This window comes from Convolutriloba macropyga, unplaced genomic scaffold (assembly GCF_964194025.1).
Source record: "Convolutriloba macropyga unplaced genomic scaffold, txConMacr16.3 SCAFFOLD_3020, whole genome shotgun sequence".
In the NCBI taxonomy this organism is placed as follows: Eukaryota; Metazoa; Xenacoelomorpha; order Acoela; family Convolutidae; genus Convolutriloba; species Convolutriloba macropyga.
In genome coordinates, this window is record NW_027453484.1 from 15,555 (window position 1) to 28,503 (window position 12,949).

The 12,949-nt window shown below is 35.0% G+C and overlaps 1 protein-coding gene across 1 annotated transcript; it reads left to right on the forward strand.

The window, feature by feature from the left end:
- Positions 1-2,208: 2,208 nt before the first annotated feature.
- On the forward strand, positions 2,209-12,132 carry LOC142358318 (uncharacterized; the record flags this gene model as incomplete). Its single annotated transcript, XM_075409740.1, has 3 exons — positions 2,209-2,399; positions 4,830-5,531; positions 11,947-12,132. Coding segments are annotated over exons 1-3 (1,079 nt in total), but the record flags the coding sequence as incomplete, so codon positions are not given.
- Between the last annotated feature and the right edge of the window lie 817 nt (positions 12,133-12,949).

Consider the following 12,949-nt stretch of genomic DNA (forward strand, 5'->3'; position numbering starts at 1 on the left):
TGACCTTCACAACTACAAAATGCCCTTTATGTAAACAAACAATTGATCCAAACAATCCGTGGTAAAATCCTCGATTCAAAATTACGTTCGCAAACTATTCAAATTGTTTATACCTACATTACTTGATTTTTTATTAACGGCCCTCATGATTATTGCAGCAGCCTTTTCTTTCTCCTAGTAGTTGTAAGTATTCCCTTCAATTTTTTGATGTTAACAGTTATATTAGAAATAGACCAGACAAAAAAATCCCAAAGTATTCAACAACAAACTCCTCCAAACGTACCAGATTAAACATAATCCCCTCCATTGGAGATATTTCAAAAATGAATACTATTGACAAAGAAACCAAAAATGAAGAATACAAACCGGTCACATTATTTTCCTGTGCTGCAAACGCGAAACGATTGTTTTGAAAAAATACATAAAAAATTCTCAAACGAGTTACACCGCGTGATGTCTCTGCTTTGTTACCAATATGTTGTAAAAGATATGGGTTATGATTTTTGCCCTAAATGCTCTAGATTTAATGTTATCTTTTCAATCTTTAACTGGTTTTAATGTGATATTTGCAAACAAACAAGATTTCAATACTCTGTTGCAAAAAAGTTTCATCAGAGTGATCATAAGCTCGTCAACTTTTGTAAACTTTGCGTAAAAGATAATGAGTTATGACCTCTTTGCGAAAAAATAATGACATAATCTAAAATTCGTCCAAAAACTTCCAAAATTTTAATTCTTTTCCTGGTTTTACTTTTAATCTACTCGATATCCCTAGTTCAATTCAGTTTTTACCTGGAAAAAGTCACCTCCTTCACCCTAGTTTTACACTACTCATTGATATGACAAAATGAACCCCATAATGTTGTTTATTCTTTTATTTGTTCTGCTGAGCGCATTGGCAAAGACATTTTTTTATCAACTATTATCTCTTTTCTGCAATTGGCCAAATTTTTTCCAGATACGGAAGATGACCGATCTAGATCTCACAACAAAAATATTTAACCCAATCCTAATTACATTACTTGCCATATCGTTCCTCATTAATCTCATCCTACTTAAATTTCTCAAAGGTTTTCCTGTTTTTGTCAAAGAAACATAAAAAACAGTCACTCAATGGGTCTCTCACAATCCCTACTTGACAGTTTTCGTTGGCTCTATCCCAATAAGGACATTATTTGCCCAATATGTTTGCGCAAAACCGTTATTGTAGAAAAACTACACAAACATTTCCGCAAAGAAAATCCTCACTATGTAAGTATTCCTTGCAGAAAGGCCCTTTTTAAAAGACACCCAAGCCCTAAATGTCCCATCTGTCTTCGACCTTGTCTTCCCGTCCTGATGACATCCTACTTTCGATGCAATTTATCCAAAAAGTGAAAACATTTTCCCAACATGAGGATCATCGGTTCTGTCGAGTATGTATAAATAAGCAGACAAAATGTCCCATCTGCAAAAATTTTTGGACGACATTGTTTAATAAACCAAAAACAACTCGAATCAAAACAATCTTTCTTCACATTTTTCTCCTTTTCCTCGGGAAAGGGTTACCTCAGTTTTCTCCAGCTTGCCCTCCCTGGCTTTAGAACGTACATAATTTGGAATGTCTAGCCAAAATTTCATCCCTTTAATAAGCTCCTTCATGGCCATTTCCATAACAATCCTAATCTTATGCGCCAAATTTCAAATTCTTCTTTCCCTCCTTGAAAAGGGAATAAAATTTATCTTATGGGCTCATATCTACGGTTGAACACTAGCACAATAATTGAAAAATGATGAAAACAATCTCTTTCTTTCAGCTCAGCAAGGTTGTCTCCCCAGCTGCTGGGTCGTTGCAGCCGTGTTAGTGTGACACACGCCCCAAGGCTCACACCTCCGGGTAGCAGAGAAAGACTTACTTGTGCCAGGGCTGCACTGGCATAAGTATAATTTTTTTTATTGTTCCCCCCTCCTTCATTAAAAAAATTTTGCAGTTAGCAAAGCAAAAACTTTTCTACCAAACTTTAATAACAAATGCATTTAGCATTATAATTTTTAAATGAAGCAGTTAGTAACAAAACCTTAAAAAACCAATTTTACAGTAGAATACTTTTTTATATTAGCAATACAATTAGAAACATGAAAGAGAAGCCATAATGTGTGATAATTGAGGACACAGGCTAACCAAAAGAAAAAATTTGGTTTATCAACAAGAAGCGGAAACAACTAGAAATGGCAGCCAAGAAGATCCCAAGCGTTATTATTCCCGTTCAAAGTCAACCGCTGACACCATCTAACAATCAGCAACAAGCACAGAACCATCAACCACCGATTCCCGCTTTCTCAAGCCCACCATTCAAACCTCGAATTACAGAATCCCCAACGGCCAAAAACAGCTCGAAATATCACCCACAATACAACTGGCAAGTTGGCAGAAAGAGACCAATCACAACCCAACAAAATAGTAGTCACAAAAACAAAATATTTGAGAATAACAACATCGAAGATCTTGTTCCCGACGCCATCAGAAAAATACCTTCAGAATGCTCGAAATTGCAGAAACCGCGGGAGGAAAAAAATAAACAAAGAGAACCCGAGTTACATTAACACCTTCTCTATTTTCTAAAACCAAACTACAACAAATTCGAGGTTGCTGATAAAATAAACAACATACAGTTAAATGGACATCAACAGCTATTAGACAACAGCAAAAAACTTCCAGGTCTGAAAACTCTTTCGCTTCCCGCAGATAACAACAAACAGAGGATTAAAAATCGCGAGCCTTAGAAGGGCACCTATATCCTTAGAAATATTTTGTTCGATGTATACATTGAAGTCCCCTATGATGCAATTTTTGCTTTTGCTGTCGAGATGCCAGAATTGACAAATATCAATACCAGTAAGCTATTAGAGGAAAACGCCACATTTAGGCAGCAACAATTCCAAAAGGAAACAGAGTTGCAAGAATTGCAACTGAAATTTGAACAACTAAAAATGGAGTCACAGAAACTACCAGAGGAGGAACAACAACCTAACGACTATTGGCAGCGCCAATATGTCATTGCCCATCAACTTCAAAAAACCAGTGAGTCAAACGCGCAAAAAATGTTAAAAACGTTTTTTTTGAAACATTTAGAGATAACAAATGCCAACAAAAAACTTGGAGAAAAGAATCTGGAGCTTAGGAAATAAATGAAATTAATGAAGGAAAACGTATAACAAAAAGCCAAGATTTCTGAACTAAAAAAAAGGTGAAAAAAAAAGCACAGAAAACGACAGTCAATGGATGAAGACAAACCTACTGAAGACGATATAAAAGGAGTTCTTTTAATCGAAGACGATGAGTGTTAAATAACGAGAAAGAGGAAGTTTTCTCCCAGCCATTTGTGGCTGCGTGTTAACAGTCAACTCAATGACATTTGCAATTACCTTTCTAATACAAACTTTTTGTCGCCTTTTGCAATCAACCTTTTGTACAATCTACTCCTTGATACAAACCTTTTATCGCCTTTTGCGATTAAATTTGTAATACAGACCATGTTAGCGCGCTTTGCAATCACCCTTTTGTACAATCTCCTTCTTCATAAAGTATCAGTCGCCCGTGTCCGCAATATTTTCAATCTTCTACACCACAATCCATCTTCATCCCTCCTATGTTAATGCTGCAGACCAATCAGTTGTAGATATTAAAAGACGTATTTTAAACTCTTGAGTTAACTAAAATTATATATTATGCAGTATATTTCTTTTCTTTTAATCATTTTCTTAAAATCGTGGTTAGCTGTAGTATTACGAGAGCCGTTGCAAATGAACGGAGAACTAATCCCGCATTAGAGCGGCTGTATTTAGGCGTTAATTAACCATTCTTTCACTGCGCGCTAAACGAAGTAACGCTTGTTAAGACTACCAGTACACAAGTATTTAAACTACTTAGTTCGATTTATTTGAATAAACACAACTTTAGGCCTGGATCTCCTCGCTTATATCCAGGATAAAAAATGTACGTTGTTGAGCGTAGGGAGCCTTTAAAACCACATTTTCTTTCGATTAAAATTACTTCTGCTTTTGACCGTTGCAATGCAGAACTTTTCCCCAAGTTCAATAAAGATGAAGCAGATTGCTTCAGGGGAAAAGACAATAGAGTCTCATAAAAAGCCCCCAAGAAAACCATAATTGTTGCGGTTTTAGAAGAGGGGAAAAGCAGAAAACAGGCTCCTATGTGATCAATATTTGACGCTCTGGGCTTCCTAGATTATTATTATTTTTTGGAGTTTCAATAATTTTTCCGTTATATCTTTTGTCAAGTTAGACTGGCATACATAAAGAGATCCCTTATCGTGTGATCTGTAGCAGTCCAGCATAATTTGATAATATAGGTATTTATATATATATATATATATATATATATATATATATATATATATATATATGTTTATTTATTTATATAGATATATATATATATATATATATATATTTATATATATATAACCGAACTATTTCACTGAACAATTTCCTTATGCCTCCTTGGATATAATTTCAAAAATTTTAATAAATAGAGATGTTTCTAGCCCATCTAACCGTAGATGTTAACTCTTGTCAAACATATACACAACCTGATTCCATTAAATATTTTCCGCAAAAAAATAGTGAAATTTCGTTTAGGAAAAAGTTAAGCTACCAGAAAAAAAAATTAAATAGTAAAAAAAAATATCAAATTATCAAGTTGTTTTTTACTTCAGATTCCAACTTCAACAAAAATTACCTTCACAATCTACTCCTTTTTTGTAGTCCGACTGTAAATAGATTCCCTTTCAAGTTTTATACAGAATAATGGAAACTGATGCTGACTTCAGGTTTGGTTCTCTGGATGTTGCAACCTTTGTCGTTCTTAACTACAGAAAAACAATGTCCTGGAGGTCTCCATTAACAAGAGTGTATTTTCTCATAATACTTAAAAGCATTTGGACTGGGTTCCTCATCAGCAAAAGCGCAGCTGTAAATGATCAGACTTTAGTCCCCGACGCAGCGGGATGTGAGGTTTCTGAAGCAGCTTTGGATAGAGTCAAATCGAGTGGGATCTTTAAAACAGATGATAAGTTTCTGCTAATAAGAGTAGCGTACACAAGTAAGTTTGGTAGGAAAGTAGCAGTTAGTGGAACAAAAGGTATCTGGCATTTGCCTCAAACCTCGTTAAAGAAGGCGCAAGACATCTCAGCCAGGCTTAATTACGTTGACCAAATACGAAATATTCTATGCATCGAATTTGAGAAGGCAACTTTTGATGATTACAGAAAGCCCTTGTACAGTGCAGTAGGTGCAGCTCTCCTAATTGAGGAGGAGGGCAAAAATGTTCCCTTGAGATCAAAGCAGAAAGAACAACTGAAAATCTGGAAGAAAGACTCGTTCGTATCAAATGAAATAGATAAACTATGGGGTCCAGCAGTCAAAGTGCTTGACGAAAACAAAGGAGAAGATGACACAAAATGCTTTCTCTGCATTGAGCCTTCAACTGATGTTTGTGTTGCAATTGACGAGTCCAGGAGCATATCAAGAGCGTAAGAGAATAAGCACTCAACAATTTCTTTATTTTGAAACAAAGAGCTCTTTTTTTGTGCGAAAGAGCTCATTTTTGTTTTCACCTATCAATTGCTCTCCATTGACATTGTGCAAAAATTGAAAAAAAATGTCCGTTTAAATTTCGCTTTTGAATTGACGACTTCGTAGAGTTCGTTGCAAAACCGTCTGCGTGGCCAATTGGTAATAAACAATGTGAAATCAAGTAGATATCTGACAGAAAGTAAAAATCAAAATCTAGTTTTTGAACAGTCCATCTGTTTAGGATCTCAAGTGTCCCTGCTAGGCAGTTGAAAGCCTCTGTTTATACAATAGCATTAAAGAATTGTGTTTCTTGAAAGCCATTAAATTAAACGATAGAGTTTTATTTCGTTTTTTTTTTTGCTTAAACAAACTGATAGGAAGTCCGAGCAAGGCATTTGTTGCGGTATCAAAACATTTCTTTCAACTCAATGTCAGACGGCATCCAAAAGCGTCAGTAGAAAATTTCCTTGTAAGAAATCTAACTTATCTATTGCCGTAATTAGTTTAGCACTTCATAAATATTTGGATGCCTGTGTAACAACTTGAAGTTTGGATGTCTGTTTGTAACTGACAAGTTGAAAAAGGTTGCCTTTGTTTTATACTGAAAGATTTCCTTGATGGCGAATTGATGTGATTATTTAAAAATTTTCTCTGTCATAAGAAAAAAACTGGAATGGCACTTTTTCTGAAGCTTGAAAACTTCTGATATTATTTAAAATCAATTGTGACCGATCTGAATTTTTTTCATTGCGAAAAAAACACCGTAATGAAAGATGGGGAAGAACGCTTTTTCAACATTGTCTGCACTAAAAGTTGTGCAAGGCGAGCATATCAGATATAATAAAAACGAGGACAGAATGGAAAACTGATTGTTATTCGTTTCGTAATCTAAAATTTTTCTTAATATTAGCTTTTTGTCAGGTATCTGAAAAGCTTTATAAAATTGAGTTGAAGCTTTTCATCAGCTTTTAATTGCCGTGTCTAGACATGCTGATCTGGAACTGAATTAAAAGATTGTGACGAGAGAGTTTCTACGTTTTTCAAAGGAAAAGATTATGCAAAAGCGAGCATATGAGTTCCTGTAATAAAGCAGATATAAAGGAAAAATTAATTGGTAAAATATAATGTTTTGTATTTTTCGGCAAATGGCTGCAGAAAACTAACTATAGGGCGAGAAATTCAAGCATTATCATATTGTTGCCGTCTCGAGCTTTGGTAAGCTTGGTCAGTGCTTTGGTTAAAGAAATTAGTAACTCAGCAATTGTGTTTGGCGATTTCTTTTTAGTATCGGGCGTTTGTATAGGTAAAGGTCATACTTTTTTGTTTCTATGACGAAATCCATTGGTCTGAATGCACAGATAGCCGAAAAAATTTCAAGAATAGAGAAGAATTGGCAATGAGAAAAAGACATGAGATGTAAAAGTTTTTTTTTTGAAAAAAATTATCCTATCCACTGATCAAATGCACAAACTGAACATAAAAAATCGAGTGAAGCCGAAAACTCTTATAAAAAGCATGTGGACAAAAGGAGAGGACACTTTTTCAGAACCTGGCAAAAAATGTGGTTTTTCGGCCAAATATATTTGATAAGCAGATTAGTGTGTGAGCGCAGATTAACAAACTTATGGAAAATAGGTAACGAGCCTCCATCAAGAATTAAAGTTTCTGCTAGCCAAAGAATGCTCTTGAGATCAAAGTCAGCCTTAAGGGTAATAAAAGCTTAAAATTAACAATAAAGTGCGCATAAAAAACAACAAAGGTAAAATCACAAAAACATTGCTTGAAACTATATGATTTTTTGTGAAACCCAGCGAAAAAAAGCTTTGAGAATGTGTGGTGAAGCAGTTCAGTTGCATTTGTTTTGAGACAGGCCAGTTAAATTTTAGACCGAAATTGTGTATCTTTGCAATCAAAAAATAAAAAATTTTAGCAATTTTCTGCTAGGAGATTTCAAAAAAGCAACTGAGCGATTCAAAAACTGTTATGCATTGTTGAAAAAAAAAACAATGGAAGACTGTTAAAATGTGAAACCAAAGACTATTTCGTTAATGAACAAACTTAAATCAGTGCCTTTTTGTTAGAAGTTGCCTAGAATTAAAGTATACCGAAAAATTTTAACGGGAAGAATTGATCTGCGACTAAAATCTACTGCGTATTGTGATAAAACGAAACAAATAAATTGAACGCAGCGTTTTTTTTCTACTTTGTAGATAACTTCAGCTGATAATACAAGCAGAACAGCAAACAAATTGAGGCGCTTTTTTTGCATATTATAGCTGAAGGTTTTATCATATCATCGTTGAAACTTCACTATGTGTTCAGCCGAATCCGATCCCACTTGATCAAACTCGCTCCATGCAGCTGCCAATAGATTTTTTATGCGCGGAATTTTTTCACTCATCAGTTGGTTTTTGGGATGTTTTTTTCATATTGGTCTTTCAACAAATTGTGCGTTTCATGTGGGTAAAATAAAAAAGCTTTTATTTGTTCCTCCAGCGCAATCCATTAGCCTGAATGCAAAAATAGCCGAAAAAAGATAACAAGAGTACAGCAGGAATCGTAATGGCAAAAACCATGGCAATTTTGTTGTTTTTCAAAAAAAAAATAATCCGATCCAATGTACACCCTGAACACAAAACATTGAATGAAAGCGAAGACCATTCTTTAAAGCGTATGGGCAAAAACAGAGGAATCATTTTTCGAAAACTGGTAAAATTATTGTTCTTTGTCCAGTAAGTACCAGAAAGCTGCACAGCAGAAGCTGATGAGTTTTCGCCATTCTTTTCCAAAGAGATCCAAACCAATTGTCGAAGAGAGGTGAAACGATAAAGATCCTGACAACTTATAGTCACATTTTAGAGGTTTATATTGCTAAGGTATGGATTAACAAAATTCAAAAGGAACGCAGCTTCCGGCCATCAAGTCATATCAACTCAGACTTCAGTGAGCGTAGCTTTTACATTTACGAAGCATCTCCATTCCTGAAAGAAACGATGATAGGTTCGGAAACCAGAAAACTCATCAGAAGCCCTGAGAGACAGAGAAAAGAGAAGATAGACAGAATAATAAATTCTTATGTAACAAATATCTTGACGAGACCAACATCCCACCTGTACTTTCATCGAATCAGTGATGTCCATCGAATTAGTGAAAAACCCAATTACTGATCTGAACCCGGCCATTGCGTCACAACCGGCTCTCAAAAAGTCTTTTTGAAAAGGACAGCCAATCGTCGACTTCAGTGAAATTTAGGAAACGTTTATCAGATAAAACTATGTTAGAAAGCAGCTGATTCGAAATAGCCAGTTTTTCCGAAATAAATCCAACTGAAAGCTTAACCCTCTAGAGTCAGAGCCAGATATTCGGCCAGAAGAAACCTTATTCTGAACATAAATTTTTGAAAAATTTTCTCATCTAACTGTGAACTGCCTCAGAATCTTATCTACTCGGAATCTACTCTTATCTACCCAGAATCTTATCTTTCATGAACTGATTAAAACGTGTCCTACTTAAAAAGCGTAGATGTCACTGTGTATCAAAAAATTTTTTTATTCGCATGGCAAATGTGGTAGTGCATCATATACAAAAGCATGGTACTTTGATACCTGCGTGACTCTATTTACATTTTTCAGGTATCCGAAGCTAATCATTGAAACAATACTGTTTTTACTTGTCGTTTACATATTATTCTATCGAACCTCTCTGCAACTTTGACTGATAACTATGTTCTTTTGAGAGCCCACGGTTGAAACATGATTTAAATTTCCTCATGGGAATTCAGACAGTTTGTTTCTTTGATTCTAATCAACACTGTGAATTGTGTTACCCACATCTCTGTGCCGACTGAGGACAGAAAAGCTCACTAAAGTGTCATTTCACGACATCATTAGGAGTTTTGACGCCGCTCAGGCTTTGCGACCGAAGGAGGAGTACTCGCATCACACAGAATTTCAACCACTTTACAAACTCTTTTTTCGAGTGCTATGCTATGCTGGTGTATTCAGTGTGGAATAATCATTGGGAGAAATTTTGATCATATAAAAGTCCATTGTAACTATATAAACTACCGACTAACCACCTATCTATGAAAAAATCGTCCTTACTCCGCACAACTCTCTGCGCTTGGTTTTTCACGTTATAGACCCCACTAAAATTAAACCCTCTCTTAAGTCACAATGATAATGATCTGATTTGGTGGCTATACGTTATTTGAACACCAAGCGGCGGCTATAAGAGTAGAGGCACATTACAGACCTCTCCTCTAGCAACTACCCCTTGAACAACCTCGAAACCAGGAACTACCTACCCCAGCCATCTACCGACCATCCTACACCTACCTGACCGCCGCACACGTACCACTTATTCACCTACCCCTGGACACCTATCTAACCCCTACCTTCAACCCCACAACAAACCCCTATCCCCACCAACTGCGCCCTGAACACCCCCGAACTACCTACCCCTACCCTCCAAAGACTCCTAACCTCAACCACTTACCTCCTACCTACCTATCGCCTTCTTTTTTTATCTAACTTTTCCGTAGCAGTTAGGCTGAGACTTTAATTCATGCATCTTCGTGTAGTTTTGCGTAATCTGTCGCCTATTTTTTTAAGATCAATCAAGTCAACCATTGATTTTTATTTCCGAAACTTTGCATCTTTTTTAGAATGATTAATTCTGTTTTGAAGCATTTGACTTCGATAGCAGCTTAGTTGCTAAAATTTGGTAATAAATAATCCTTGGTAACAATTGGATTTGGAAAAACAGTTAAAAGTAATAAAAGGTCGAAATACTTTTTTGAGAAGTTTTTCTCCTACCACAGTGCAAATTAGGCCCCTCACACACGATTTTACCTCACACCACCCACATAACTATCCGTTTCCCTCTCATTACACTCTATCACAAGTAACAACTTTTGCACACAAAAATATTCTCTAGCATCTCGCACTTTCAAAATGTTTTCATCACCAGTCTATCGAGACCACTTTGTGGGACGTTAATCGGTTTATGTAATTATCATGAAGTTTTTCTTCTCACCGGCTGCAAAAGTAACTGCAAATTTTTTTGCGATGAAGTTCAGGTTCAATCTATGAAAAGGAGGATCTCAGTAACATGAATTTAATATAATGTGTGCTCAAAATGACCATATAACTCTTTTCGAAAAGCCTCGAAAATTTTTTCAACTTTTACAGAGATTCAAAAACAAGTGAGGGATTTTTTGCAATCTACGATTTACTAGAAGAAGAGAAGCAAAATGGCAATGCAAAACGTTGACCAGCCGTTTTTGAAACTTATCGACTAAGCGATTATTGGTCAGACATTTCCAGGTATCGCATTTCGAAAAGGCCGGAGAAACCAATATTTTCTCCTTCAAACGTTTAAAGATATAATCTTTCCGCAGAGAAGTGAGGCCATAATATTGTGATAAGATATATGCAAATCTTTAAAATGCTTATAAACTTGAATTCAAAGACTTTGTTATCATTTCCAGCCAAGATTATCAAATTTTTTCAAAGTAATTCAAACAATACAAAAACAATTTTAATTGCGAAAAAAATGTTCTGCTTGTGTCTCTGTAACTAATTTATTTGGTTAGTTCACTGCTTAAAAATGATCTCTCAACGTCTCCAAGATGCAATGTGTTGAAGTATCAAAACAGACTAACTATGCTAAAATTTACAGCTACGTCTTTTCAACTTTTTCGAAAACAAAACAAAGCTTTTGAATATTACTTTGATGATGTAGTTTATCTTTTCAAGCACTTCTTTAAGGACGGCCGTGTATTTGATTGAAAAAGTGATAACCTTCAATTGTTATTTTGTGTTCTACAGAATATAATCAGAGAGCATGTTGCCGTCATAATAACAATTTTCATTTTCTTGCCTATTAACAGAAAATTATTCTCAACCACGATCTCTATCTGTTGTGTACATTTTGGAAATTTGCTGTTTTTCATAGAAAGCCAAGTAGAGGTAAGGAAAGACAAGATCTAATCAAAACGTTGTTATGAAACTCTTGTTATGAAACTTTTAGTGCAAAGTTTGGCAAATTGGTCGATCAATGGCGACAAATATCTAATGGATTAGGGTAGGCAATCTGCTTGGATCATTAAATCCTATCTCAGTGCGTTGCTGCTTCGAAATCATATTGTGCGGCTTTAGGAACGAAAAACTTGAATTTATGTGTTGTGGTGATTAAGTGAATAGTTACCTGCAAAGATGTTTTACTGATAGAGTCATTACTGAGTGACAAAAGCTCGATCAAAATTTTGTGTTGTTATTTTATTTGGCTTCCAATAGATCCAGAGACTATGACATTTTGAAAAAAATTCTCTTTGAATTTTTGGCAATATTTGTCTTATACTTATTTCAGGGAATTTGAGCTAGAAAAAAAATTTGTCTACGAGATTCTAAAAAGATACGAGGCAAAGATAAAAGCCAAGACAAGTCATGGTGCTCTCATCGGTTTTGGTACAAACATTACCAGAGAAGTTCGATTTACGACGGAATACAAAAAATTGACTGATGCTTTGATTCCGCCTTCCAAAAGGACATCACAGTAAGTAGAAACTTCATGGCAAATAAAAAAAAAATAGTTTTTTTTTCCTTTTGATTATCAAAGCTGATATACTTCTGTTTTCAACAACAATTGATAATATCCTGTTTTTATCATTTTGCTTTTTCAGATAAACATTCATTTCTAAATTTTTATCATGCAAACGATTGTTCACACTTTGACACAAGGTGAATGATGAAAGCGACCAATTTACAAAGTTACAATAAAGTTATGAAACAAAATTTTTCTTTTACTTTGTTAATGGTTTCTCCTTCTATCACTAAGACGAGAAAAATGAAGCTCATTACGATCTGAAAAAAGAATAAAATGTGTCTTTTCGACGACTACAAAAGTTTCGTCAAAAATCACAGCCCGTTGTTCTTGAGCAAAGAAATGAGATAAACCTTGATCAATTTTGTTTTTTAAATCTCACTGGTTTCATCATTTTAGCTGCCTTGCTTTGTATCAGGGAAAAAAATTTTTTTCCTTTTTTTTGATTTTGCGTAGTAATTGTTTCGCACTGTTATGCTAAATGCTATTATTTTCTAGCTATTTCGAGCTAATCCTCTCCTTTTTGGGGAAATGCATTATATCTGCAATAGTTGATTTGGCTGATTGGTACCCGATTAAATTGCGTATTAAATACATTTTCCATTTTTTGCATGACTGCTCAAAAACACATAGTTAAACCATAAAAATGTTACACTTTGCTAAGGAGGAAAAATGTAATTTTGCTGAAAAAAATATATATTTTTTGTAAATTATGAAATGATTTTTACAGATGAATTAGTTTTTTTGAAAGGAGGCAATAAGAAAATTG